Source organism: Cervus canadensis, chromosome 8 (assembly GCF_019320065.1).
Source record: "Cervus canadensis isolate Bull #8, Minnesota chromosome 8, ASM1932006v1, whole genome shotgun sequence".
NCBI lineage: Eukaryota > Metazoa > Chordata > Mammalia > Artiodactyla > Cervidae > Cervus > Cervus canadensis.
The window spans coordinates 63,858,749-63,885,532 of record NC_057393.1 but is presented as its reverse complement, the minus strand read 5'-3'; the positions used below and the strand labels follow the sequence as shown (position 1 = coordinate 63,885,532).

The window sequence follows — 26,784 nt, the reverse complement described above, 5'->3', positions numbered from 1 at the left end:
CTCGGCAAAGCCAAATCTTCTGATGTGAAAGATTGGGAAATAGATTTTTTTTTTTTTCAAAATGTGAAATCTCATTTTAAAATACTGGCAAATAATAAAAATATTTTTAAACCACTAAGCCGGCCAAACAAAACATGCCTGAGTTGGTGACTGCTGCTTTAGCTGTTCCTCTCGTCGTTTCTCTCCTACCCAAGGTGACAATTGGTCCCCAACATGCCGTTTTCAGGTGAGGGTTGAACTTCAGAGAGCGCAGGGGTTCCCAGCCCGGGACTCGTGGGCTGAGAGGTGCCGGCTTCGTGGAAGACTGCACCAGGCAGAACTGAGCACCAGTTACGCCAATCTCTGTCGCGTGTAAGCCAAGCTGCTGATTGTCATCTACAAAGCCGTGCACGGCCTCAGTTCTGGTTACCTCAAAGCTCCCTTCCCCTCGGGCTGGAGTACGACCCCACTCTCCCGTGTCAGAGCTCACGGTGAAAATCCCAGTCCTGGGTCTGTGAAGCTGGAGGCTGAGTAGCTCAGGGGGGAGCACTGAACTTCAGCAAGTCACCTCAGTGCCAGCCACCAGCCCAGCAGCGTGGGCAGCCCCTGGAGCACCCCTAATATTTAGGCCGTGCCTGAGGAGCACAGAAACTCACTGTCCTTTGTGGTAACTGGAGCTTTCAGGGAAAACCTAGGAGATGTTCCCTGCTTTTCTACCTCAAGTCAAGCCTGGGGTTTCTGCTCAGACGCTGAAGCCAGCCCAGTTCCTGTCCCCTCCGAGAGAAGCACCAAATCGGGGCCAACGCTTTTGGCAAAGACTACTTCAGCTGAACAATGTAAAACTGAGCCAGAGTGGGTTGTGGCAGGCAAACCTCCTCAGGCTTTAGAACAACCAACAATGTGCTCTTGTCCCCCGAGTCAGGGTGGGAGCAGGGAGAAATCCTCTTAATTTTTTCTCCTTCTCCGGCCGAGTGGCTCCTACCACCCCTTCTTCAGGGAAGCCAGGCGGGTGGGCAGCTTGCTTTCCTGGCTCCGGGGAATACAAACGGGAGCACCATGGAAACCCCCAGAGTGCGCATGATACCGCAACAAGGAACAAAACTCTTTCAAGTCCAGAAACAAAGTGTGGACCCTTTTATGACGGCCGTGGAAGGCCCCTGGTGAGGGATGCTGGCAGGCTACTCGCCCCGAGCCTCACATGCCAAAGACCTGGACCTCAGCCCAAAGACGGAAGGAGAGGGGAAGAAAGGGAGCCTGAAACATATTCTGATACCTCACTCCCAGCCCTGAGATGGCACACAGGAAGAGAGACATTCAGGTCTCTAAACTAGAACACCCCAGAATTCTGAGCTGCGATCCTGCCTGGGTAAAAAAAGACACCAGGCAGACGCCCAGGGACAGAAGTGGCTCCCCACACAAAAACAGTGGATCTCTGTTCTCTCCACCTTCTACAAAATGCCCAAGACATGCTCTATATAAGGGCACTTACCAATGTTTGGATGTTTCAGAAGTCGGCATATCCGGGCCTCACGTTCTAGTTTCTGGTGATCTAAAAGTGGAAGAGAGAAAACAAAAGTTATCAGACATCCACTCTATTTGTGGCCACTTGCCTATTCATATGCCTTCAATTCTTAGGCACCTACTATGCCCCCCCCCCTTTGTTTTTTAAACAATTTGCTGAATTAACAGAGCAGGTCACATCAATTCTGAAGACAGGTATTAATGACAGGTATTTTCCCATGAAGCAGTGTCTTAGGAAAGCTTCCCAAGCTAGTGAGTGGCAGAGCCAGGATTTGAATCCAAGTCTTAAACTAAAACTCTGGTGCTCTTTCCACCACAGCAGGGATTTCACTGGGCCAGGGTGTCCAGAATCTCTTCCTTGTTGAAAATACTAATAATAATGGCTAAGTTTTATTGAACACCTACTACACGAACATACACCGTGTTAGGAGTTTTGCATATACTCTCTAACGCAGTCTTCATGGCAATCCTGAAACACAATCATGCTGACAATGGAGACTGATGATAATTTGAAAAAAAAAAAAAGCAAATGTTTATTGAGTGCTTACTTCTACACCAGGCAAACACATCTTTTAATTTAGTCTCAAAACAACTCTTGGAGGTTGGTAGTATTATGATGCCCATTTTGCAGAAATCCTACTTCTCCCCAGGACCCGCTTGGCTGCCCACTGCTGGGAGCTCTGGCCTAGTGCCACGCAGGTTCTGGGGTTACACTGCTTTGGTGAAATGACCAGAATCCAAGAGCCCACAAATCTAAGCAAGATGTGGTAGTTGATTCCTTCCAGAGGAAGGCAGAGCTCCAGGCGGCAGAAAGAGGGGCTGCTACTGCTTAAAACAAGGTAGCCTAGAAGCCCCAGCCACTCTACCCCCCATCTCTACTTGCTGAACTCCACCAAAGCCACCTCCTTCACAAAGTCTTCCCTGTTCCTCCAAGTAGACTGTGACTTCTCTCCCCATGACCCAGCCCTGTCTCCCACAGCACCTCTTATAAATTCTCACATCACACATTTAAATCACTTATCTTTCGGTCACAAACTCTTCAGAGTGGCACCTCTCTGTGTGATGCTTTCTAGAGTTCCTTCCATATCAGAGGCTTAATAATGGTTTATCAATAACATTGATAGTACTAGTAAAAACTAATTCTTTATTAAGTATTTACTATACGCTGGGCAGAGGCACAGACAGTCTTATTTCATCCTCACAGAAACCCAGTGAAACAGAGGACCTGATTAGCTCAGTTACATTGCAAAGGAGGAAACTGAGGCTTAAAAGCTTCAAGTAACCTGCCCAAGGTCACACCAACAGGCACCAGATGCAGGTGGTCTGAGCCCAGAGCCCTCTTTCTCCATTGCTATGCTAAGATGACAGGATCAGGAAAAATGAAAGCATCAAGTCAAGACTCCAGGCTTTAGGGGCACAGTCCAGTTCACCCCAACTCCTACAGGTCCAGGCAGGCACCGTCCCTTCCATACCTGCCAAGCGATTCCTGCGTCCCTTAGTAGGGGCTGGTGCCCACCCCACCTCTACCTAAACAGCAAAGAGCCTCTGTAAAGCCTCCCATGACCCTCACAACCATCCTACTAGGCAGGTGTACTGACTGTCCGCATTTCACAGATGATAAAACAGGCCCAGAGAGGTTAAGTAAGTCACCCAAGGTCCTACAGCGGGAATGGGAGAGAAGTGCGAATTCAAACCCAGGCCTGCCTGAGATAATGTACAGACAAGAAGGAGCTCATATTACTGTCTCACCAAGCACCCTCAGCTCTGTCCTAAACGTTCCGTCTAGGGATGGCTCTGCTCTGTGGAAGAAGGAGGTAGGGACAGGCAGAGATTAGTTCCTGCTGCCCAGCTAATCTATCCCAGCTGCCCACAGATCTGGGTCAGGCCTTCCGTCCCATCCTCAAGTTCGGTATGATGACTGACCAGGATGCAGCCAGGAAAGCCCCAGGTAATCCCACACTGCCTGCGACCCCTCGGGGCCGGGACCTCCAGAAGGCAGTGCAGTTGAGGAAGCAGCACTAGCCTTGCCTGGGGACAGGGGGGGCTTGCTTCTTCCAGACCTGACTGGGGGATGCCAGGGCGACCCCACCTTCCTCCCCACGCCTGGTCGTGGGATGGTGATACCAAGCAAGGCACACTGAAGCTGAGGACCCCCCGGCCCTCTCTCTCACCACTCACCTCACACCCTCCAACCCGCAACTCTCGGGCTCGGCTGCCCAGCCAGGTGCAGGGGAGCAGTATCCTGTGATGCGGAGGTGGCAGCTGAGGGGAAGGCCCAGAAGATTAATGTTTATCTCCTCCCTTAAGTCTCTTACTGGCTAATGGTTACAGTTCCACAACAGCAACGGCACTAAAAATAAGGGAGCTCTGGCTTTATCAGTGACTCAGAGTGGGAAGAGAAGAGACAGTCACACTCCCAGCTCCTCGAAGGAGCTGCGCAGGGTCCAGAGGGTCCTAGATAGTCACGCAGTTTGACCCTAACTCCACGGAGCTGAGTACCACATCCTGCACAAGTCTTCTCTGAACCCCAGGCTGTGCTGTGGTCCTTGCTCTGACCCTCAGCCATGGAGTCTGGCCATTAACCCACTGGTTTTGAGTCACACAGCCCCAGATGGAGTCCTAGAGCTGCGAGTCCCAAACCCATCTGAGTCTCATTTATTCATTCAGAAAATACTTACTGAGGCCTACTATGCAACAGGTGCTGTTCCAGATGCTGGGGATGCAGCAGTGAACAGAACAGACAACAGTCCCTACCCTCATCAAGCTGATATCCTAGTGGAGCTTGGTCGGGGGACAGACCGTAAGAACTGGATGCCATGTTAGATGTCACGGCAAGTGCAATAAAGAAAAATAAAGCAGGGGAGGGGGAGAGTGCACACTTAAACCGCATGGTCAAGGACAGCCTCGGCATGGAGGTGACATGTGATAGAAGGGAGGTGACAGAGTGAGCCAGGTACATAGCTTGGGAAAAAGTTTCCTCACTTCTAAAATGAAGGCAGGGATATCTGTGGCTTAAATGATGTATTTGGGTAAACGCTCTGCACAGTGCCTGGCACTCAGGGAGAGCCTCCTTTCCAAGGATCCAGCAGTAAGACAGATGAGGTCTCCCAGGCTGGGCTTGTGCCCACGGCCATCACCAGAGACATGAGAGACTTGGACCCACTCTCCATCAGTCTGGGCAGTCATGGGGTCTTGGAACACTAACCAAGCCCTTGACCTGGCTCTATCACAGCCTCCCATTTGGGTGGGGCCCACTGGTGTCTGCAGCCTGCAGGGGAAGGTTACCAGCGGGGTAACCTCCGAGAGAGGACAGCCCAGTTAAAGCCACTGTCTGTGGGAGCCCTGGTAGTCCTCGGCCCTAGCCTTACGGGCTGTGGCGCCCTGCCATCCTGAAACTCTGCTCAATGAGCCGTGTGGTTTCTGCCTACCACGCTCTCCCTGCCGCCTCACGAGGATCCTTGCTCAGCGACCAGCACCCCAACCTCTGCAGCTGCTGTCTCCCGTCCCTTTCCCCCTCACTTCCTGTCCTGTTGCCCACTGTGTGTCTGGGAAGAAGCACAGGCTCTGTCCAAGCAGCGGCAATGTTTCAGGAACAAGTCAGGTTTGCAGAGCATCTTTTCCAGCTGCAGGGTTTGCCCTATAAACTCAGCATGCTGTGCTGTGCTTAGTCACTCAGTTGTGTCTGACTCTTTTTGACCCCATGGACTGCAGCCCACCAGGCTCCTCTGTCCACGGGGTTTCTCCAGGCAAGAATACTGGAGTGGGTTACTATGTCCTCTACCAGGGGATGTTCCCAATGCAGGGATCAAATCCAGGTCTCCCACATTGTAGGCGGATTCTTTATCAACTGAGCTACCAGGGAAGTCCGAGACTCAGCATCCCCAGGTCCCGAAAGGCTAAGGCCACTGACCTGGCCTGGTTCACAGTGGTAGGTCCAGGCCCTGGCTTGACATCCCAAGGTGCTAACATAACACGTCAACCAGTGTTCCCGTCACGAAGGCGGCCTTCTCCCTTGAGACACCCCTCCTTCCAGTGACCGCTGAGCTGTGTTCCTAGAGAACAGCCCAGACCTTCTTCAAGGCTGACCCTCTTCCCACCCACCTTTTCGACCGGGCTCGTCCCCACCCCCTCACACGGCCCAGCCCCCCCTTCCTGTTTGACAACAGCCACTTCCCGCTTTTGCACAGGGCCACTTCCTGCCTGCCTGTGTGCTACTGCCATGGAGAGACCCACCCCTGCCGGCCTTCAGCCCAGCTCCAACCACAGCCCTCTGCAAGGATTTCCCCCTCAAGAGCAGAGGTGGTAGCAGGAGCAGAAAGCAGAAGCGGCCGTTATCAAGATCCCACTTCAGGGCTTCCTGATAGGTCACGGCACTCTCAGGTCACGGCCAGGCCCTGGACGCAAGGATCCCTTGACTCCCCCGCCTTCTGCACAGGAGCTTAAGACTTGGGTCAGGGCACCACAAAGGCTGAACACCCTTGACGAGAAGGGCAGCAAAGCAGGGACCAGATACAGAGCAGAGGAAGCAGACGGCGAGGAGACCTCGAAAGACCTCTCCCCTAGCACCCCGAGGGATGATGCCTACTCCAAACTCACTTTCCTGCCCCAGCAGGATGAAGCGCAGGGAGAGCCAGCCAGGTTCTCCACAGCCCTGCAGAGACACACCGGCTGATTCAGTGATGTCTCTAAAACCACGAATGCTAACACAGACTTCAACCAAGATCCTGCTGACATCTAAACATACAGCCCAGTGTAAGTGGGAAAAGACACAGAGCCCTGCTCTGGCAATGGGGACCCTCCCCAAGTTCTGATCTCAATGCCATCCTTGACTTTTCGGAGTTATTTCGAAGGTCTGTGCCTGTGGTCCCAACGTGGGTCAGGAAAAGCTTCCCACAGCCCACCTAGTTCAGATGCTGTGTGGGCGTCTCTTGCTGTCCCCCTCCTGGCCCTCTGAGGCATCGCTCAGAGAGGAGTAGAAACAAGGGCAGTGCAGGGATTTGGTGTCATAATCCACATTCCCCAGCTGCTTATAAACAGCCCCTGGCCTTGGGAATCCCAAACTACAATCCCATTGACCTCACCCTGACATTGTGATGCCACAGCCCTTCCTCTTTGAATCTCACTCTAAAGGTGCAAAGTCCCCAATTAAGAACAGAAGTGTGTATCACATAAGAGCGGGGGCCACAGCTTCTAATTCCTTCATATCCAAACACCTGGGGACTAGCTGAGGGCTGTGAATACAGCACAATGGGGCCTGAAAAGTCCCCACATGAACCCCCAAGGCTCTGGCCTTTGAACTGGTGTCCTTTCCTTCTCTTCAGCCCTAACTCAAGCAGTTTTAACTGGGTGATGTGAAGACCTGAGCCTTACTCTGGTCTTTGGATCTTAAGACAAGAGAAGCTTTAACTAAGGAGGACAAGGAGAGAGGCTCCAAGAAGAGGCCCATAGTGAAAGTCTTCCCAAACCAGCTTGGACAGAGAAAATCCCCATGGGGTCACTAGCAAGCCCCAAGAAGGCAAGGCTCTGCCTCTGGACACTCTCAAGGCCAGAACAGGGTCAGCCACTGAGCTCTCCATGCCCCCAGCAGGGCTCTGGGTGCCTGCAGCCTTTGCCCACTGTTTTGGTGACATTTCCTTCATGGTAACCAGCCCCAAGTAAAACATCCCAGGAAGCAGCCCCTAAAAATAGCTCCTCCCAGGGCAGCAGCAAGCTGGGGGAGGGGAAAGAGAGGGAGGAGAGAAGAGGGGAGCAGATGGGAAGCTGCTGCTGCTGATAGGGCCCAGGAAGTAGAGGTGGTGTTTGGGGGGGAAGTGGCTGGAAACATCCCTACCATAGCGCGGTCTCTACCCACAGAGGTATGTTCAGACGACAGCGAGACCTAGTCAGGGGAAGGGAGGGATCTGCTCCTCTGGGCTCCAAGCTCTGGGTCTAGATGGAGAGGCGTGGAGGTGATCTCTTAGGATTTAGCACAGAAACAAAATATCCAGAATCTGTATTTTAAAGGGAAGAGCTAAAGGGTAAATGATGACCACACTGCTTAAAGATGCTGGGATCTGAGCACTGGCAATATCACTGGCATGCCTACAGCTCAAAACGAACCAGTCTTTTGCGTCTTGGTTTCCCCACCTGCCGTAAGGGAGATCTGTATGGCCCGTGGACAGAAGACAGAGGGCTTCTGCCGAGAGGCACTCGAAAGGTGCAAAGTGCCCATCTCTTCCTGTCAACACCCATTTGGCACCCATGGGATCAGGCCCTTGTCAGCCTGCCAAGGCTGTACAGAGAGCAGCACACTCAGAGATGGGGCAGGAGCTGGTCACACCCACTCCACCCCTTCTCTGCCTCCAGCCTCGGCAGAGAATGGGGTCAGCCACTCACCTCTAGGGTTTCACCACAGCCTCGAAGCTTGGAGCCCAGCTCTTGACAAGGGCCCAGAGCAAGCAGCAAGAAGCAAGCAGGGGCTTCTCCTATAGGATGGGGCCCCTTCCCACCTGCATCACCACCCTATGATGCTAGCACCCAAAATCACTCTGGGAAGGGGCAGGTGGGCAGGACGGCAGGCCAGTGTTATAGGAGCTAAATCACACAGCTCACAGCATGGCTGGATGATGAAACCGACCCTTAGCACAAAGAAGGGGCCTCCAGGCTGTTTCCTCATCCAGCGGGGAGAGTCAGAGGAGCTCAGTCACCTCTATACAGGATGCTCACTTCTCTGTCAACAGAAATCAGTCTGTTTTATCCTCAGGAGGAAAGCACCATTTTGGATCTAACCTCCTTAAATGCTTCAAGTCCCAGAGTCCCGGTGTTCCAGTGCTGTATAGATCTCTCTTCCTCCTGCCCCTCCCTCCCTGCTGCATCACCCTCCGCTCTCTTCATCCTTAACAGGAAAGTCTCACTTGGAGATACCACAGGGGACACAAATGTCATGGGGGCTACTCAGGCCAACGCTAAGGGGGTGGAGACTTTCAGCTGGCACCACCCAGGGGGATCCTATTTCAGTCCCAGGGCCAGCTGGACCAAGAAAGGCACAGCCTTTGCCCTTCTGGTGGCCAACATGCCACAATTACAGCCTCTCAGCTTGCCACAGCCTTGGACGCGAACTGACACCCCAATCTGGGGGCTCAGAAGAGGCCCCTAATCGCAGAACAACCCATGTGCACAGATGGTCACAGAGTGGCAGAGACACCACCTGGAGAAGGCTGGGCCAAGGTGTGTCTGATAAATATCAAAGAGTATGGCAAGAGCAACTGTCATGGCTGTCGCTTTTTAGACGGCATTTCTTCAAGTGTGGCTCAGGGCCCACCTGCATGAAATTCACTACGGCACTTGTTAAAAGGGTAGATTCTGAGGCTCCACCCCAGACCTCCCGAAGCAGAATCTCTGGATAGAGCCCAGGAATCTGCATTCTTAGCCAGTCTTCACAGTGATCCTCTTGCACAGTAAAATTGAAAACTGCTGCTTAGAGGAAGTCCTGACATTGCCCTAAAAGGCTGTTTATGACAGGGAAGGAAGATGATAAGCTGCAATATCTTCCTATATCTCCCACCTGTCTTATTCCCCAAGCACAAGTCTTTAACTTCATCTGTTCTCTCCTACAGTTGTGTCAGGACTACAGGCTGGTCCACGGATCAGAAAGAGAGAATCCAAGCCAGTACCAGGATACAAGGGTTCCAGCAACTTGGCTATGAGCTTCCTGAGAGCCAAAGCCAAAAGGCAACCTGGCTGGTTACACAGTCCATTCATTCAACCTGTACCGGAGGCACAGTATGTATCAGGCACTTTGTTCTATCAATATGTATCAGGCCCCTGTATCACTACGTATCAATCATATATGTAAAGAAACAGATATGATTCCTATCCTTACCTCCCAGGTCCTGGGGAAGGGGAAGGCTTTTGCTTACATTTAACTTCAATAGAAATTTCTTCACATGGGGTATACAGATTAAATAAACAAACAAGGCAAATGCTGTTAACAGATTTCATAATATTGTTTCCCATAGCACCTCTTAGTAAGGCTAAGCTCCCTTCCCAGTGAAAGCAACTGGAATTCAGATAAATGGTCCAAATAGAGAAAATTCTTATGATGTAAACTGCTCCAAGGATAAATCCTAAACTACGTAGAAAAAGTAGAAAAAAGAAAGGACCATTTGCCCTTCAACTGTAGCAATATGGGAAATGGTTTGGATACAAGCAAGAGAGTGGGATATGAAATGTTATGTTCTACGAGGTGAAAATCTATATGCATATGAATAAAGATAAGAAGGGAATCTGAAGATTTAAAAATAAAAGAAGACATAAGGGCTCAGGCTCCTGGGGGAGGGGGTGCTCTTAAATCTTAAAATAACGACTTATCATTGCCATCACCTGGCCCACTAGCTCTGCATCCAAGCCTATTTTAAATGCCTCCTTCAGCCTAGCTGAGAGCTAAGCTTGGAATCACGGGCTCCCTTAAGAGCCTCAACTCCACACCTATTGCTGTTCCAAAGCAAATGGAGTGACATTATGTGACTTTCAGTGACTTTACGCAGACAGACCCGCAGACCAAGACAGTGCTCAACACTCAGCCGCCTTAGCTCTCTACGTTGCCGCACAGCCACCATCATGGGCCCCTGAGGCCACCAGGACAAGAAACAACAGAGCAAAAGGATTCCTGTCCAGAGCTGACCCCCCAGAAGACCAGGTGATCTCTCCCCATGCCTCCTGGGCCACCTCACCACAGGTGGCAAGGAGAAGCAGCCTGACACTCTCTCTTTGATTCTGCAGCACAGAGAATCACAGACGAGAAAGGAACAGGCAGAGAGACTCAGCAAACCCCCTTCAGACCTTCATGGATGACCCTGGTGGGCCCACCACATTCCCAGGCACAGAAATCCAACACCTGTGGAGCCCTAGACAGACAGACAGCGATGAGTGAAACCCAGCCCCAGCCGCTGCACCTTTATAAAATATACAGCGTAAACTGAGAGGCTTCAGGAACGCCACGGCCTTCATTCACTAACCCCACGGGCACTAGCCTAGTGGGCAACCTGGCCCAACCCTCCCTGGGAGCTCAAATCCCCTACACCCACACCTACAGTGCAACCCCCAGACGACTCCCTCCATCTCCAAGACAACAGCCTCCCACTCTCAATCTCCAAACATTATTGGCACTTACATATCCCTGACCTCTCTTGTTGGCATCTGTACCTACCAGCCAGGACCAGGCCTCTGTCCCAAAGTTAACCTGGCACACAGGCCTCACAACAGAGCCCCAGTTTTGGCATAACCATCTTGAGAAGGGGAGCTGCTGCCTGAAGCATATGATCTTACACAAGAATCTTCTTGAAGAAAAAAAATCAAAGGGAAATAAAATCTCATCCAGTTTGGGCAGGGAAAAAAGATATCAGCTGGGAGAGATGGGACAAGGTTGAAAGAAGGTGAAGCCTGGAAAGGGACCTGACCGCACAGGTTAGGGAAGTTCAGGTAGGTAGGGAAGGAATAGAAAAAGATAGCCTAAGGCAGGCAAGTCCACAAAGTCACCACACCAGCTCTCCTCACCCTAGAGTTCAGCTCGCAGCTGTCTCTCCCACCCTCATCCCTGGGTCAGAGGACAGCGGTGAGACCGGGAAAGCAAAGCATTGCATCATTAACCGGAGACACCAGACACCAGCCCTGTTACTGATGCACACGGGCTATGCTGTGTGGGCACGGGGAGGTATCCATTCTCAAACCGTCATCCCTGCCTGCACCCTGCATCCTTGGCCAGAGCATGTCTGCCAAAGAGCCCAACCCACTGCACTGTCCCCCCTCCCCAAAGGAGGAGGGCATCTGACTGCCCACATATCTCTATGACAACGATCGCTTCTGACTCAAGGTACCCAGAGAGAAAGAAAACAAACAAATAAGTCAACTTAATAGCCAATGTAGAGTAACAGCAAGAGACAGGGGCTGGAAGGAAGACAGCGAGTCAACCCCTGCTTGTAGGGATGGAGAGCTGTCCTCCCAGCCAGGAGGCAGACACAGCGCTGCTAAACAGGTCCCAGAATAACTGACAAGCCCACTGTCAGTTTATAGCTTCTCCAATGCTTAGAGACATGTATTACATCTCTTAGTCCAGAGACGCCCAGGTCATTCCTAGTCACGGCCCGCATCTTCTCCAGGGCATCCTATTGCCCGGTCTTAATTTTAACTCTTTTCTGAGTCTTATAACCTCTGTCCCAGGGCTACACCTTGCAGCTCTCGGATGACCTGCCCCATCCACATACCTCCCTACTTGCCACACCTATGAAGAGGACTTCACATTGCTGGCTCTATACCTATCAGATGAGTTGACTTTTGGCAAGCACCCAGCACAAGGTGTAGGGAGAGAAGGTTCAAGGTGTGAGGCACAGGGCCTGACCCTTCCCAGCCCCAGGCACTGGGGAGCATTTCACAAGTTAGGCTCTCAGGCCTGGGCCTTCACCATCTTCAGATCTGGAGGCCCAGCTGCTCGTATTCAGACCAGGCCATTGAGATTTCCAGACCATGAGGCATCACCCTCCACCCAGGACAGACTGCATCTGCTGCTGCACAACCAACTTTGTAATTTGATCAAAAAAGCAATCAAGTTCATCTGGCAGGATTTGTTCCCGAGAAGCCCTCGCCAGTAGCAGCCTCCCTTGATGTTTACAGATTCCCTTCCCTTGGGAGTCTGTTCTGCCGCCTGGTGGGCAGGGGGAGGCTGGGTTTCTCAGAGCTGTTCACTTACTGCATTTCCATCTTAAGTCACCACCGGGGCACAGGCACTAGTGCAAGCCTGGAGTGGCTTCCATGGCCCCAAACACAGAGATTCCAAATGCCCCAAACGAAGAGCTAGCCACCCACCACTCCGGATATCCTCCCCCTCCATAAAAACCAAACTCCCTTGAGCCTTCAGGGACCACTCCTCCTAGCAGCAATCAACATCTCTTACATCTTTATTCTTTTCTCTCTGTTCCCTGTATAATTCTCTGCCTAGCTTCAAAGGTCACCCACCCTGAAATTCCAACTCTTCTCCAAGAACTAAAGCCACAAGCCCCAACTGCTGGTTCTTCTTCAGAAGAACCCATAGCCCTTGGAGGCACCCCAGGGAGAGACTGAGATGGGGAATACTCACCCCGAGCAGATAACTTCTTGGTATTGATGATTTTTGCTGCATACTCTTGCGTGGACGTTTTCTTCACACACCTGCGGACCACAGAGAAAGCACCCCTGGAGGGAGAAGGGGGAAAGAACTGGGACACGGAGCAGAGCAGAGCGACACAAACACACTTCAGGTCTGAGCACAGCGATGCTCCCATCACCAGACCTTTAGTCAAAATCACACACACACACACACCAGTGTTGTGACTATTACCATCCAACCTGGGGCAGAGGATGTGGCCTCTGCAGGACGCTCAACAGATGTGGGTGGAGGACCACCCTACTCCCACGCCCACATCTAGTTCTGGGTAAAGCAACAGCCCTAACCTCAGGCTGTGCGTCAAGAGCTGGTGGGAGATGCTTAAAACACACACCTGCTGCATCTCACAGGCAGCCCTGCAGTCCCAGCCAAGAAGACCCGAGAAGGGAAGAGACCCTGCCCTTTTCTCAGCAGGAAGAGTTGGCGTAGGGGAAGGAGAGATTAGAAAGAGGGTATGTCTTTCTAATACATGTCTCCCTCAACCATGGGGAGGAAAGTGAGACTCAAATCCCCCCAGCCGGCTTCATCCCACTGCATCCTAGCTCAACTGACAACGGGGAAAGAGAGGATCCAGTTGTGGATCTCAGACATCAACAACTCCCCTTCCCCATGATATTTCCCTCTACACGTCCCCCACCCCTCAATGAGAGCTCGCACGCTCCAGCCCTGGAAACATCTAGGGGGGCGGGCTGGGCGGGGGCTGCAGCGGCCGGGCTCGGCGCCGCGGGTGGGGGTGGGGGGCCGGGGCTGGTGCAGCGGCCAGCTCAGTGCGGAGGGGAGGGGGATGCTGCGGCTGCGGCGCGCGGCTCCCGGGACCACTGCAGGGAAGGGGGGAGGGGACGGGGGTGCCGCAGCACTGCCCAGCAGCGGGGCTGGCATCCTGGAAGCGGCACTAGCCGGGGGCGGGGCCGGGTACCAAACATCCCCCACACCCGGGCACCGCAGCAGGCTTGGAGCTGCAGGGCCGGGGAGGGTCCTGAGTCTCAGGCGCGTGGGACGTGGGACAGGGTGCTGAGTGAGCTCTTGAACAGAGTGGGGAGGGGGCAGCACACAGGCGGGGCTGGGATTCGGGGGGGCGCCTGAAGGGTGCGGAAGGGGCGGGGCTGGAGGGCGCCCAGGAGCGCTCCGGGGGCTGCAGTCCCCGCGGCAGCGCGGGGTGCAGCAGTCCGGGCAGCTGCTGCAGGGCGCGGAGGGGGCTGCGGGGCAGGGAGCTGGGGGCGAGGGGGCCCCGGGAGGCGGCTGGCGGGAAAGGCTGGGGGTGGGGCGGGCCGAGGGGGCGCTGCAGCGGCCGGTGCAGGGCCGGGGGGCGGGGCGAGGAGCCGCATAGCGCCCGGGCGGCAGGGGCAGGGTGTGGGGGGCCCGGCTGGTGGCGGACGAGCCGTACTTGCCGAGCTCCTCGAAGAGCTGGTAGTCGTCGGTGAAGCGGGTGCAGGTGGCGGTGGTGGCCATGCTGGCGGGCGGGCGGACGCGGCGGTGCAGCCCGCGCCGACGTCGGTGCACAGTCACCGCCGCCCGGCCGAGGGAGCAAGAGGAGGAGACGGGGCTGAGCCCGGCAGCACCGCGAGACTTTACCGGGGAGAGCGAGGGAGGGAGGGACACCCCCGCGCCGCCCGCCCGCCCCGCCCCCAGCCCCGCCGGCCCCCCGCCCGGCCCCCGGACCGCCCCGGGGGAGGGGCCTCCCGCCGCCGGCCCCGCCCCGCCCGGGGAGCCGCTGGGGCTGGACTGAGGCGCCGGGGAGCGAAAGGGGGGGCGGGGGGTCTCAGACCCCTGCCACCCGGAGGGGGCTAGAATGTTCCTGACCTGTGGGCTTGTCCCAGGGCAGACCCTACAAGTGCTCAGGATGTGAGTGCAAGTATGCATGTGTTGGGAATGTGTAGGGGTCTGGACCACCGAGTTCTCTGGCGGAGCTCCACACTCGTGTCCTAAGCCCCGAGTCCGGCTCACACGACGAGAGAGGACCAAGGTCAAAAACGCCCGTGTCATTCTGAACACTTGGGAGACGCCCCCAACCTGTGCAGAGCCAGCTTTCAGCATCCTTCCCTCGGGAAGCTGACAGTCTAGACTTGTGTAAGCGTCAGGGCCATTATTAGATAAAATCCTTCAGGCACGGTTTGTTCAGGGAGACCAGGCCAGGGCGAAAGATGCAGGTGGAACTTTGCCTTCCTGCTCTCCAGCCTTAGAGATGAAAGAATGTTCTGTCTCTGGCCAGCAAAGAAAGGGATGAAGTGGGAACCACTTAGAAAAGGCTTAGTGCAGTGTGGGCTAGAAGAGCAAGTGGAAGCAAGAAGAAAATAACCCCATTTTCCTTCAGGCACCCTTTGTTTTTATTTATGGCTCATCACATTGTATGATGATGTGTTTACTGGTATGAGAGGCAGCAGACAAGAGCATGGCTGTCTTAAGTGTGAACTCGGGTTAGACTGCTTGACTTGGGTTTCTGGACGACTCACTGACCAGCTTTGTGACATTGGGCAAGTCAATTAGTCTATCTGTGCTTCAGTTACCTTATCTAAAAACAGGGAAGAATAATAGTAACTAACTACCTCACAGTTTTGAGTATTAATGGACTAAAGTGCATAAAGCATTCAGAATAGTAGCTGGTAGCTGAGTAGAACTGTGTTTGCTGTTTAATATTTGCCTTCCAAGTAAATTGTAATAGGGTAGGGCTGCCTTTGTTCACCTCTCTACTCAGTCTCAGACCCTTAGTAAATATTTGTGGAATGAAGGGACTCCTTGGGATGCTGGCAGAGGGAGTTACCATCTCTTTCTGTATCTCCGCTGTCAGAGGATGGTAGGAACGAGACACATAACTGTCTCGGAGGAAGAGAAACAGGCTGGGCAGGTTCCTGACCTGCCTGGGTAGCTGTACCCCCCAAGTCTGGAGGCCAGCCCCCACTGGGCCGGGCGGAGCTCAGCCAACTGCTGCTGTAGTCTTGATTACAGCAGGACGCCCACTGGGAGTCAGGCTTCCATTGTCAGCAGGCTAACTCGCCTGCCTGGAGAAGGCAGCTGAGAGGCTGAGAGGTGTCCCAGCCTCCCAGACCTCCGCCCCCAGGGGGTGGGTGGAGCAAATCTCTCCGGGAGGGCTCCTCTCCTTTCCTTACCCAACAGCCCTTGGAGCTGGTTTGAGAACCAGACTGCCTAGTAGGGGTGATTAAGGGACTAGGAGAGGAAAAGAATTAATAGATTGCCTGGGAGAAGGGCAGAGGGCCAAAGGAAAGGGGTGAGGTGACTGAATATCATGCCCCACCCCTCCCCAGGGCAACAGGAAGTAAGGCGCTGGGGAGTAAGGCCACTTCCTATCTTGAAGCACAGGGGTAAGAGCCTGGTTCCAAGTGCCAGTGTGGGGCAGGGCAGTGAGATTGTACACACAGGGATGACCGTAAATCATCCACCTTAAAGGCAGGCGTGCAGGCTAGCCTGCGCTCCAGTAACAAGGCCTGCATGGTGGTTAATCATCAGTGTGTCCTTCCTGAGCCCTCAAGGCAACTTGGTTCCTGACCTCCAGATGCTGAAACCTTTATTCATTACTATAAGGCAGAGTGAGAAGGTGGAGGGACATCTCACTTCTTCTCACAGAGCAAGCACAGATCAGGGCTTCTAAGGAGGCCCCTAGGGCATCCCAGGGGAAAACAGAAAAACAGGATTACAAACCTGATCTGTTCTCGACAGAGGGTGAGAGATCTACTACTTCACTTCTCCCTGCCTCCCTCACTGCTCTCCACAGCCTCTCTGACGTGGCCTCAGAGGCGGTTTGGAGACTACAAATGCCTTCATGTGCACCCACAAACACACCCTGGCACACACCTTCCTTGATCCCCATTGCTGTAGCACCCACACAACTCCCAGCCACCCCAGGGCAATTAGAGGGAAGATACATACAAATAATAACAAGTCTGCCAGCTCCCTCTGCAACAGGAGCTACGGCAACCTCACGGGGTCCAAGGGTTGTGATGTTCCATTCAGCTGGTCCCCTGGGCAGCTCCAGCACTCAGCTCCCCACAGCACAGGGAGTGGGGAATTACAGAGGAAATGGATTTCCTGATGATCCCCAGAGGCGCCCCACTAGGTGAACCCTCTGTCATTCTGCTGATCTGTCTTTTGAAGACTCTGAAAATTACACCAAGGACTGCCCCCTGACTGAGAGACACTTCCCTTCCTAGTTTTGGAATGCAAGTTTAGGGTAGGTTTGTACGTGTTCAGTCGTGTCTGACTCTTTGGGACCCCGTGGATTGTAGCCCGCCAGTCCTCTGTCCAGGGAATTTTCCAGGCAAGAATACTGGAGTGGGTTGCCATTTCGTTCTCCAGGGGATCTTCCTGATACAGGGATTGAACCCACATCTCTTGTGTCTCCTGCCTTGGCAAGTGGATTCTTTACCACTGCCCCATAAAGGTACTTACTCTTGAGCTGAGGAAAATGGAGCAGTTCAAAGTGACAGTTTCTTTTTATTGAACTATGGTTGATTTACAATGATATGTGAGTGTCAAGTAAATAGCAGAGTGATTCAGTTTTATATATATATATTTTCAGTTTTATATTTTTTCTGGTTATTTTCCATTATAGATTATTACAAGATACCAAATATAGTTCCCTGTGCTATGCAATAAATCCTTGTTGCTTATCTATTTTATGTATATTAGTTTGTATCTGTTAATCCCATACTCCTAATTTATCTCTTCTGCCCTTCCTTTCTCTTTTGGTAACCATAAATTTGTTTTCTATGTCTGTGAGTCTGTTTCTGTTTTGTCAATACATTCATTTGTATTATTTTTTAGATTCCACGTGTAAGTGATATCATACGATATTTGTATTTGACTTCGCTTAGTATGATAATCTCTAGGTCCATCTATGTTGCTGCAAATGGCAATGTTTCATTTTATTTTTTAAGGTTGAGTAATATTGCATTGTCTATATATACCCCAACTTCTTAAACCAATCCTCTGTTGATGGGCATGAAATTGAGGTATTTAAAAGCAAGAGGGGGCTTCCCAGGTGGCGCTAGTGGTGAAGAACCTGCCTGCCAATGTAGGAGACCAAAGCAAGAGGGATGACATTCTTGAAAACAAAGAATAATTACCTGCTTGTTAGGGGTTATTGTAAAATAAATTTGAAGAGACTTCACTCTTGTACTAAAAGGGGTTTTTAAATCCACAGAATGCAATGGGTTACATGGTCATGCCCCAGCAGCTGCTCAATATACTGGGGTTCCATGTAAGATTTTGTTAAGAAAAGAGTCCCTGGCTAAAAGAAGTCCCTGAAAGAAGTTTGAAATCCACTGGACCTTCTGAGGTCCCCTCCAACTCTAAGATTCTATAACTAACTTTGGAGAATTGGGAGTGATGAGGTCATTGCCTTTCTCCAAGGACTCTGAGAAAATTTATTATTTTGAGGCTTTTGAAACTAGCGAGAAGATGTGATAATGAGCATAGGAAACAATGAGAAAGACAAATGAAAACATTTAAGTAAGTAATCCCCAAACTAGGAGGGGATGTGGGATGCCCCTCTCCCCTGGAAGACACTTCAAATCACAACCATGAACAGAAAAATTGATATGACCCATCCTCAATGAGAACTACTCCCAACAAAGCCACTGACCTTGATGAGTGTTTTCCCATCCCTCCTATGACTGAGAGCTGAAAAAAAGGGTTAAGAACCACAGACTAAATCAATGACTGCAATATTTCTTAGTGGAGAAGCTGAGGTTATTTTAAGTGAGGGACTCAATTCCTACTGGGCATAGGGGATGAGATTTTGGGGTGAAAATCTGAGAATGTTTGGGGTGAGGGCTAAAGCATTTGGTGTGAAGAACTGAGGTATTTGTAATAGCTATGGTCTGAGATGCTGAGCTTGGAGCTCAGAATTTCAGGTGAGTTGTAGGAGTGAGTTTCAGGTGAGTTATGAGGAGTCAAAATAATTGGAGTGAGGGGCGGAGGGGTCAGCAGGGAGGAACTGCCTTCTATTTTCCAGCTAGAGGGTTGGTTCTGAAAGGCAGTCGGATTCTGCCTTCGGATCCTGCAAGTCCAGATCAGGGCTCCCTTGGCCTCTCAGCCACTCCACCCTCCACTATCCCCCATGGACTGTGTGTTCCTTGAGGACAGAGGGTATCAGATCTTTCTCCCTTGTATCCTCAACTCCTAGCACAAAGCCTGGCATATAGTAGGTGCTCAACGGGTATTTGTGGAATGAATGAAGTATTGGGGCAAGGGGCTGAGATAGTCGGGGTGAAGAGGGGGCACTGGTAGAAAGGTGACAGAGTTGTTATTCACAGCAAAAAGGGAGGAACTGAGGTGAGGGGCTGGCTGCCTGCATCAGCAGGTATGGCTTGGGCATGAATAGTGGCATGTGGGGCCCCCTGGTGGGCAGACCTGAGGTGCACGGGTGCTTGGAGGGAAAGACAGAAAAGCCAGAGAAGACAATAAAAGTTACAGTTCTCCATAACATTTGGGGGAGAGCTTGCTACACAGAAGACAAAGCCCCCAACAGGAGCTGTTTGATTTAACCCCCATCACTGTCCCGTGAGTGTAGGGGCCAGCAGCCCCATTTTACAGAAGAGGAAACTAAGTTCAGAAAGGGAAAGCCGCTTGCCTGAGGGCAAATAGCTACTCTGGTAGAGCTGGGATAACGTGATTGAAGGGAAGTGAATAGAAAGAGATGTGGGGTGGCGTGGGGGTTCAGTTTGAATGTGCTCATCCAGTCTCTGGGGGCTTCCCTGGTGGCTCAGTTGGTAAAGAATCCTCCTGCAATGTGGGAGACCTAGGTTCAATCCCTGGGTTGGGAAGATCCCCTGGAGAAGGGAATGGTTACCCACTCCAGTATTCTGGCCTGGAGAATTCCATGGACGGTTCAAGGAGTCAGACATGACTGAGCAACTTTCATATCCAACCTATAGGATCTAGATTGGATTCCTAAACCTAACCCACATTTATCCCAATGTAGACCTGGTCCTGAATGCAGGCACTTACTCAGAGGGGACACTGATCCATCCATTCATTTCTTCATTTTATAAAGCATCTTTCCTCTTCCCTGGGTTTCCCTGGTGGCTTAGATGGTAAAGAATCTGCCTGCAATGCAGGAGACCCAGGTTCAGTCCCTGCGTTGGGAAGATCCCCTGCAGAAGGGAATGGTTACCCACTCTAGTACTCTTGCCTGGAGAATTATATGGACAGAGGAGCCTGGAGAGCTACAGTCCATGTGGTTGCAAAAAGTTGGACACAAGTGAGTGACTAACGCTTTCACTTTTTCTCTTCTAGTCAATGGGGAAGCAGAAGAGATTCTTGTGGGCAGGTGATGAAACTAGAAAGAGGTCATTTTAGATTGGAATTCTACAGAGAAAGTAAAGCAGTGGATCAGAGAGCCAGGAATGGGGAGGGACTAGAGAACTCCTTTAGCTGAAGTTCTTAGCTCTGGCTGCCCTCAGAAAGTGACTAGTAAGGGAGACCTAAATGATGATAAGGAGCCAGTCACTTCAAGATCTGGGACAAAAGCATTCCTGGGGGAAGAAAGAGCAGTGATAGCCTGAGAAAAAATATTCAAGGGGTGGGAAGAAGGCTGGTCTGGTGGGAGCAGAGTGGGCAAGTGGAGAAATAGGAGGAAACTAGGACCCGGAGCCTTGTCAGAGCCCGCCTTCTGGTACAACTGCCCTAGTGCTCCTTCCACAAGGAGAGGCTGCCTCTGTACTCACAGAGGCACAAGACCCCAAACCCCAACTCAATGTGAGAAGATCCCTTGATCAGAGATGGACATAAATCCGGGCCTGAAGCTAGAAATGATATTCCTTGGATACCATAAAGGAGGGTGGTGAGACGAGCGCAGGATGACCTCTCAGCACCCTAGGGACTCTGGGAGTAGTGTGCAGAGGGGTTCTTGCAGAAATAACCAGTGTTGTTACTCTGCTTCTTACAAAGCCATCTACTGACCCTGAGTTTTGGTGAAGGGTACTACAGCGAATATTTCAGGATGCCAAGCAAGGAGAACAGGCAACTCATGCTCAGAATACCCAAACTTCTTGATGGCTTTCAGGAAATGGTTTTTAAAGGCAACATTAGGGGTGAGGGTTGCAGGGTGTGTGATCAGCTCAACAACTTTGTTCTATTTGGTTGGTGGTGAGGTAACAGGGTGATGTTTTGGGAATCTCCCTCATTAACTTTCTGGTTCCAACCAGTCTGGGGTCTAGAGCTTGTGGTCAGGGTATAGTCACCATCCTCCACCTGGGTCAGGGTGGGGGATAGTTTCAGCAGAACAAGTCAAAGATATGCATCGGATTGTTATCTGTATCTCTTCTGGAGGAACCAGGAGTCCTGTGATTATTCTAATCATTAACTGCTCTAATCTGCTCTTGGAAATTCCAGGAAGGCCTAGGAGACTAAAGCTTTTTCTATAAACAAGAAATGGGTAGACACAGAGGGTCTCTTGTACCCAGGAAGGCTCTAGAGTCTTCTTCAGTTTCAGCATCCCCTCAGTCCATTTAGATAACCATCTCCCCAGAATGGGTAATCTTCAGTCCTAACTCTTATAAGGGATAAAAAGATGGGCCAGAAATAGTTCCTGCCTTAAAGGAGCTTTATTCACTGGGGACAAGAAGATAAGCATGGTAATAGAAGGACAATATGAAAGATTAGTACCACAGTACAAGGGGCTACCTGAATCACATTTCCCCTCCTCTGTCTATCCTCCATTTCTCTGCTCAGGCATCACTTTCTCAGAGTTGTTTTCCCTGGCCTCTTAATCAGATAAAATCCCGATCATGACAGCCCCCCAAAGTCCACACACCACTCCTTCAAAGCACTTGTCCCAAGTGTGATCTCATATTTGTCAGTATGATTATACCGCTTTTGTGTAGGGTGTTTATGTTCATCCTGGTATCCTCCATGTCTAAAGCACCTGGGATGTGGTAGGTACTCAGTAAATGCAAAGAAGATAGAAGCAAAGTACTATGGGACTTTGGGGCTTCCCAGGTGGTGCTAGTGGTAAAGAACCCCACCTGCATTGGCAGGTGATGCAAGAGGCATGGGTTCAATCCCTGGGTGGGTAAGATCCCTTGGAGGAGGTCATGGCAACCCACTCCAGTATTCTTGCCTGGAGAATCCCATTGACAGTGGAGCCTGCTGGGCTCCATTGGGTCACAAAGAGTCAAAAATGACTGATCACGTGCATGTGTGGGACTTTTAAAGGGGGAATAATCAGATCAGTTGGAATAATCAGGAAAGACTTAATGGAAGAGATAGAAGGGAAAGGATGTTGGCAGATGGGGGTGGAGATGGGAGGGCATTGCTAGCAGGGAAGAGAATGTGGGGAGTTCCCTGGTGGCCTAATGGTTAGTTTTCTGGCTTTCACTGCCACGGCCCGGCTTCAAGGGTTCAATCCCTGGTCAGAGAGCTGAGGAGAAAAAAGGAGAATTCAAATCAGGCCTTGAGATACAGAGGGCCTGGCAGATGTTTGGGCGACTGTGTGGTGAGGGGAGGGCATGAAAAAGAGAGAAACAGGAACCACCCAGATGAAAATAGTGTCTGGCTGAGGATATGCTTACAGGTCAGGCAGGGATAGTCTCAGGGAGACCAATGTCCAGCTTTCTGGACTCCAGAGCAGGTCCCAAGGCTCTTAGATTCCAGTCCTGAGTTACAGATGATCACACATCAGATATTCCCACTTGAATGTCCTGCTGGACCCCCAGATACAACATGGATGGTTGGTCTATGGTTCTGATACGGTCCGTTTTCGTGGTAGTGGTGCCATTTTGTGTACTTTTGACCATGAATCTAAGGATGGAGAACCTGGAGATCCTGGGGGCAGAGAGGTGTGGAAGTGCCCCCAAAAGGGCAGTGATTCTGCTTGTCCACTAGAGGCCGCGGTAGGCCTGGTTTTAAAGAGCCAGCAGGGCTGTGGCTTGCTCAGTTGACCCCACCCCCAGGAGTCATTTCCAACAGCAAGTCTGTTCTAGACCTCAAGGCCACAGAGAGGGCCTATCAATGTCTCTGCTTCAGTTTCTTCTGATAGGTCATCAGATTCCCAGACCCGGGACAAGTTAGCTGCAGAAAAAGTTGCTGATGGCAGCTAGATAGCAGGAGAAGCACCAAGTAGTTCCAGATGCTCCCGAATTAGCCAAATCAAGGAATGTATATGGAGCGACCTACTGAGTGCCTGCCCAGTACCATGCAGTGTCCCAGACTCCAGATCTACCTCGGTGAACAAGACAGACGCTGTTCCTGCCCTCCCTGCTCTTACGATCTAGGGAGACAATTAAACATCAAATCTAAAATAAGCTGCGGACATGGTTTAAATTCCAGGATTAGTTTTCCTTGCATCTTCAGTTCACTGTGGATCAACCCATGTGATATCTACCTGATCTAGAGAAAGGAAATAAAGGCAAGAAACAGAGAAAAGAACCTTTGCCCGTATTTGGAGAATTGCTGCAGGGCCCCGTCCTCTCTTGAGGTGGAAGGATTCCCAGTGGCTCCTAGCACATCTGAGGGTGTCTGGGGGCAAGGAAGTTCCAGGGCACATCACCACAGCTTTTCTGGTCTCCTTTCTCCAAGCAGTCTAGGAGCTTTGCCTGGGAAAGGAAGTAGATTCCCTAGATTTTGGAGTGTGACCCAGACTTCTGGCTTTCTCATCGCTTTCTCTTTACCTCTTTCTTTTCTTTGTCCTCAGGTTATCAGCAAATCAGTATATTTACCAGATGAATAGTATGTTCAGGGCATTTTTTTTTTTTTTTTTTTTAACCAGGAAACATGAGATTAAGGAAGTTGCAACAGAATTGGGTAGATAAGATAACTAGAGAGAGGGGTAGAGATAGACACCCAGGCAATGCAGCATTTTGTTAAGGGCAAATTGGTAGCTGTAGGCAGTCATTGTCAGGGTTGATCCCTGGGGGCTCAGGTGGTAGGGGAGTTTTCCTTCCTGGACAAAGTGGCCAGGCTAAGGATAAGCCCTCACTCTGCACCATGGTTAGGTTTCTCTGGAAAAGGCATTCTTAGAGAAGAGGAAGAAGGGTGAAACATTCCCCTCACCCCAGCTGTTCATTCCACAGTGCCTGGACAAGGGCTCAGAGGCCCATGTGCTCAACATTCCTGAGAAGCAGCTTCTGAGTCAGAGTCCCAGAAACAGCTGAGGCAGCTTCAGGCTGGAGTCTTGGCTCTCTTTCCCCTTTTCCGTCCAAAAGCAACTCCCTCCCTAGCTATTTGGATGTGACCAGAAACCCAAGCAGGGATCTGGTTAGGAGCCTGGTTCAGCCAGTCTGTAAAATGCATTTGGTCCCCACATCCCCTCCTGGGCTGCGGCCCTCAGGTTAAGGCATGTTCCCAATGCCACCTGTGCCAGGAAATCCAGGGGTGAGGGAGACTCTTCCTTTGCCTATAAGTTGCAGCTACCAAAGCGACCATTGTTGGACTGCCCTCTGGAAAGGGGGTCTTAATTGGGAACTGGCTTAAGACAGCAGCATTCCCTGGGGCAATCTGCCAGTGCCTCCTCACTGCCTGGGCGTGAGGCCCAAGACATGCCAGGGCGATGCCAGAGAGCTGACTCAGGTGGGTGGCATGAGGGGAGTGAAAAACCCTTTGCCCCCGCCAGCTAAGAGAGACAATGAAGCTGCCCTGATGCCTGTTGTGACCACCCTATAGTGCCAGACCACCCACAGGATGTGGGGCATGCCCATTCCTCAGCCACTGATGCACTAAGCCCCACATTTCCTGGGGTCACCAACAGAAGGCCAAGGTTCCCCTTCTCTCTCTATACTCTCCTCTCTCTATAAAGACCTCTAGATGTACAGGTCTAGGTTCCCAAACTCCCTTCTGCAACTGATTCAGGCAACTCATTGTCACTTTGTTGACTATGACCTTGGGCAAGTCACTTCACTTTGGTGAATCCTAGATTCCTTATATTTAAGGTGGGACAAATTATACCTGCCTGCTCTTGGGACTGCAGTAAGGATTAAATGAGATCACATCCGTGAAGGTAACATAAACTATGAAGCACATTTATAGCATATTATTATTGTCAGGGTTATTCCTGTGATGGCCATTATAGCCACTGGGCCCTGAACCTCAGAGTCTTCCTCTTTGCTCTTTTGTTGGACAAGTTGCTCAGAGGCCAGTGCTGACACCTAACTGAGTCCTGAGCCCAAGAAGCATTGAGCTCTTCTGCCTGGTGCTGTGTTGCCAGCTCAGGGATGCAGCTCCCACTACCCCAGCTCTGTTAAACCGGTTCTTTCCCTTCTAATCAGACTCCCTCAGTCCAGTTTGCTTGCAGTGATGACAAAGGAACTTAAAATAGCACAGGTTCTGCAAACTCTGCTGGAGACGGCTTGGCATAAGGTGGTGCCTGTCACCCGTGGACCTGTCTGGGCATCTCGGCCAAGCACAGCCCTCTGCCCTCCAGGGCCTGGTGTGTCTTCCTCTGTGCAGCACCAGGATGACAGTGCCTCCAGTCAGCACTTTGGGTGCCTGAACTGGATGACTACCAGAAAGCTGGCTTGGTGAGAGGTGCCAAAAGAAGGGGCTCTCAGCTTCCTGCATCAGCTCCTCACACACAGTTGTGGGATCTCTCCTTGCACCAGGAGACCAGGTGAGCTGGACCAAGATGGTGCAGAGCAGCAGCTGTCTCGTGGCTCTGGGGTGGATTGCTGATTGGGAAACAGGAGAGTCTGATTCTGAGGACCCTGGAGCTGGCAGGCTCTGGCTTGTCTCTCTTGCTGCAGAACCAGTTTGGCGTAGGCAGCTGCTGGGCCTGCTGTGCGGCTGTGAGACTTCCCACGGGGCCTTCATGTGATTTACCCTGGTGGGAGTGGTGGCTGCCGCGGGCACATTCAAATGAGGAAGCGTGCTTCAGGGAGATTCGGGTAGGAGCTGCCATCCTAGCTGTCGCAGCACTGCCCAACCCCTCTCTAATTCCTCATATTTTAAGCAGTCACTGCCATCCTGCATGGGTTTCCACCCTTAGGAACTTTCTCATTCAACTCTTTCTTAAACATCTTTCAGCAAACATGTTCCCTTTCCTGGGTGATTGATGAAGTCTTAGCTTACATCAGGAATCCCGAACTGATGCTTTGTTGGCTAAATCCAACCCTTAAACCTGTTTTTGTGGACATGCACAATTCTAACGGGGAAGTTTTAACATAAAGAAAAATCTGCATTTCAAATCTTTCTTAACATTTTGTGTCCTTGGTTTCTCCCAGAGGCAGACCCTGAGACAAGGCTTCAGTTGCAAGTAGTTAATTTTGGAAAGTAATCCTGGGATAGTCCTGTCATGGAGTGGAGAAGTGGGACAGAGGAAGGAAGGGATCCAGGGCAAGTTATCAAGGAAATTACCATATGGGCATCCAGGAGCTTAATTCTTCCCCGGGAACTCAGGGAAATAGTGTAGGACACGTGTCTCAAAGTTATCTCAACTGAGAGGCAAGGGCCTTAGTATATTTATCCACTACACCCATCAGTCATTCATTGTGTGGGGGAGGTGGGGTACTGGTGGTGTTAATTCCTGGGGAACATTCAGCCTGCTGTACAGTAGGGAAGAGCGGGCTCCAAAGGCCAGAGGAAGCTGAAACTGACAACAACTGCTACAAAAGGGAAGATCTAGCAAAATTGGTCCTCAGTTCCTACTTGGCAACAATTCGTGGTAGCTGAATAGCAGTTGCTTCCTTTAAAGGAGACAAGAAGTCTCAGTCTGCCATAGTCTCTACTCCCCGCCCACCCACAACGCCCTACACTCAGCCTGCTTTACTCTTTACATTACCTGCTTAGCCTTAGTTTTTGTGCTTGTGACCTCTGGTTTATGTCTATGTGTGGGCTGTGAGTCCCACTGTCTCTGTTTCCAGTAGGCTGTTTCTTATTCTTCTTTGCATCCCACAGGGAAGCTAGCCCAGTGATTCCAACAGACGCTGACTTATGACTTCTGTTTCTGTAGCCCTGTACTCAGAATTGTTAACTTCTCTGTGCTGAGTCTTAGACCACCTCACCTCCATGTTGTTATACGTGCTGAGTCAGAGCATGTGAAATAGACCCTCACTTGGGGGACTGACTTGGGGAGGCCCCTGGCTATCTCTTCAACATCTCCAACCTGATTGGCTTTCATCTGCCTCAGGTCAATTCCTCTGCCTGGAAAGTTCTTTTTACTC

General features: G+C 51.4%; 1 protein-coding gene across 19 annotated transcripts in view; it reads right to left on the bottom strand.

Annotated features, from left to right (window-relative positions):
* Positions 1-14,253, bottom strand: part of CAMK2G (calcium/calmodulin dependent protein kinase II gamma) — a 55,018-nt gene extending 40,765 nt beyond the window's left edge. For 7 of the 19 annotated variants that reach the window (XM_043476532.1, XM_043476534.1, XM_043476540.1 and 4 more), the window contains exons 1-3: positions 14,061-14,247; positions 12,611-12,705; positions 1,469-1,528 (exon numbers count right to left, since the gene is read on the bottom strand). In XM_043476532.1, the coding sequence (XP_043332467.1) occupies positions 1,469-1,528; positions 12,611-12,705; positions 14,061-14,125 (220 nt within the window). In that variant the 5' untranslated portion in view covers positions 14,126-14,247. Of the gene's footprint in view, positions 1-1,468; positions 1,529-12,610; positions 12,706-14,060 lie in introns of all 19 variants that reach the window. The other 12 variants (XM_043476524.1, XM_043476528.1, XM_043476531.1 and 9 more) reach the window with 5 other exon arrangements.
* Between the last annotated feature and the right edge of the window lie 12,531 nt (positions 14,254-26,784).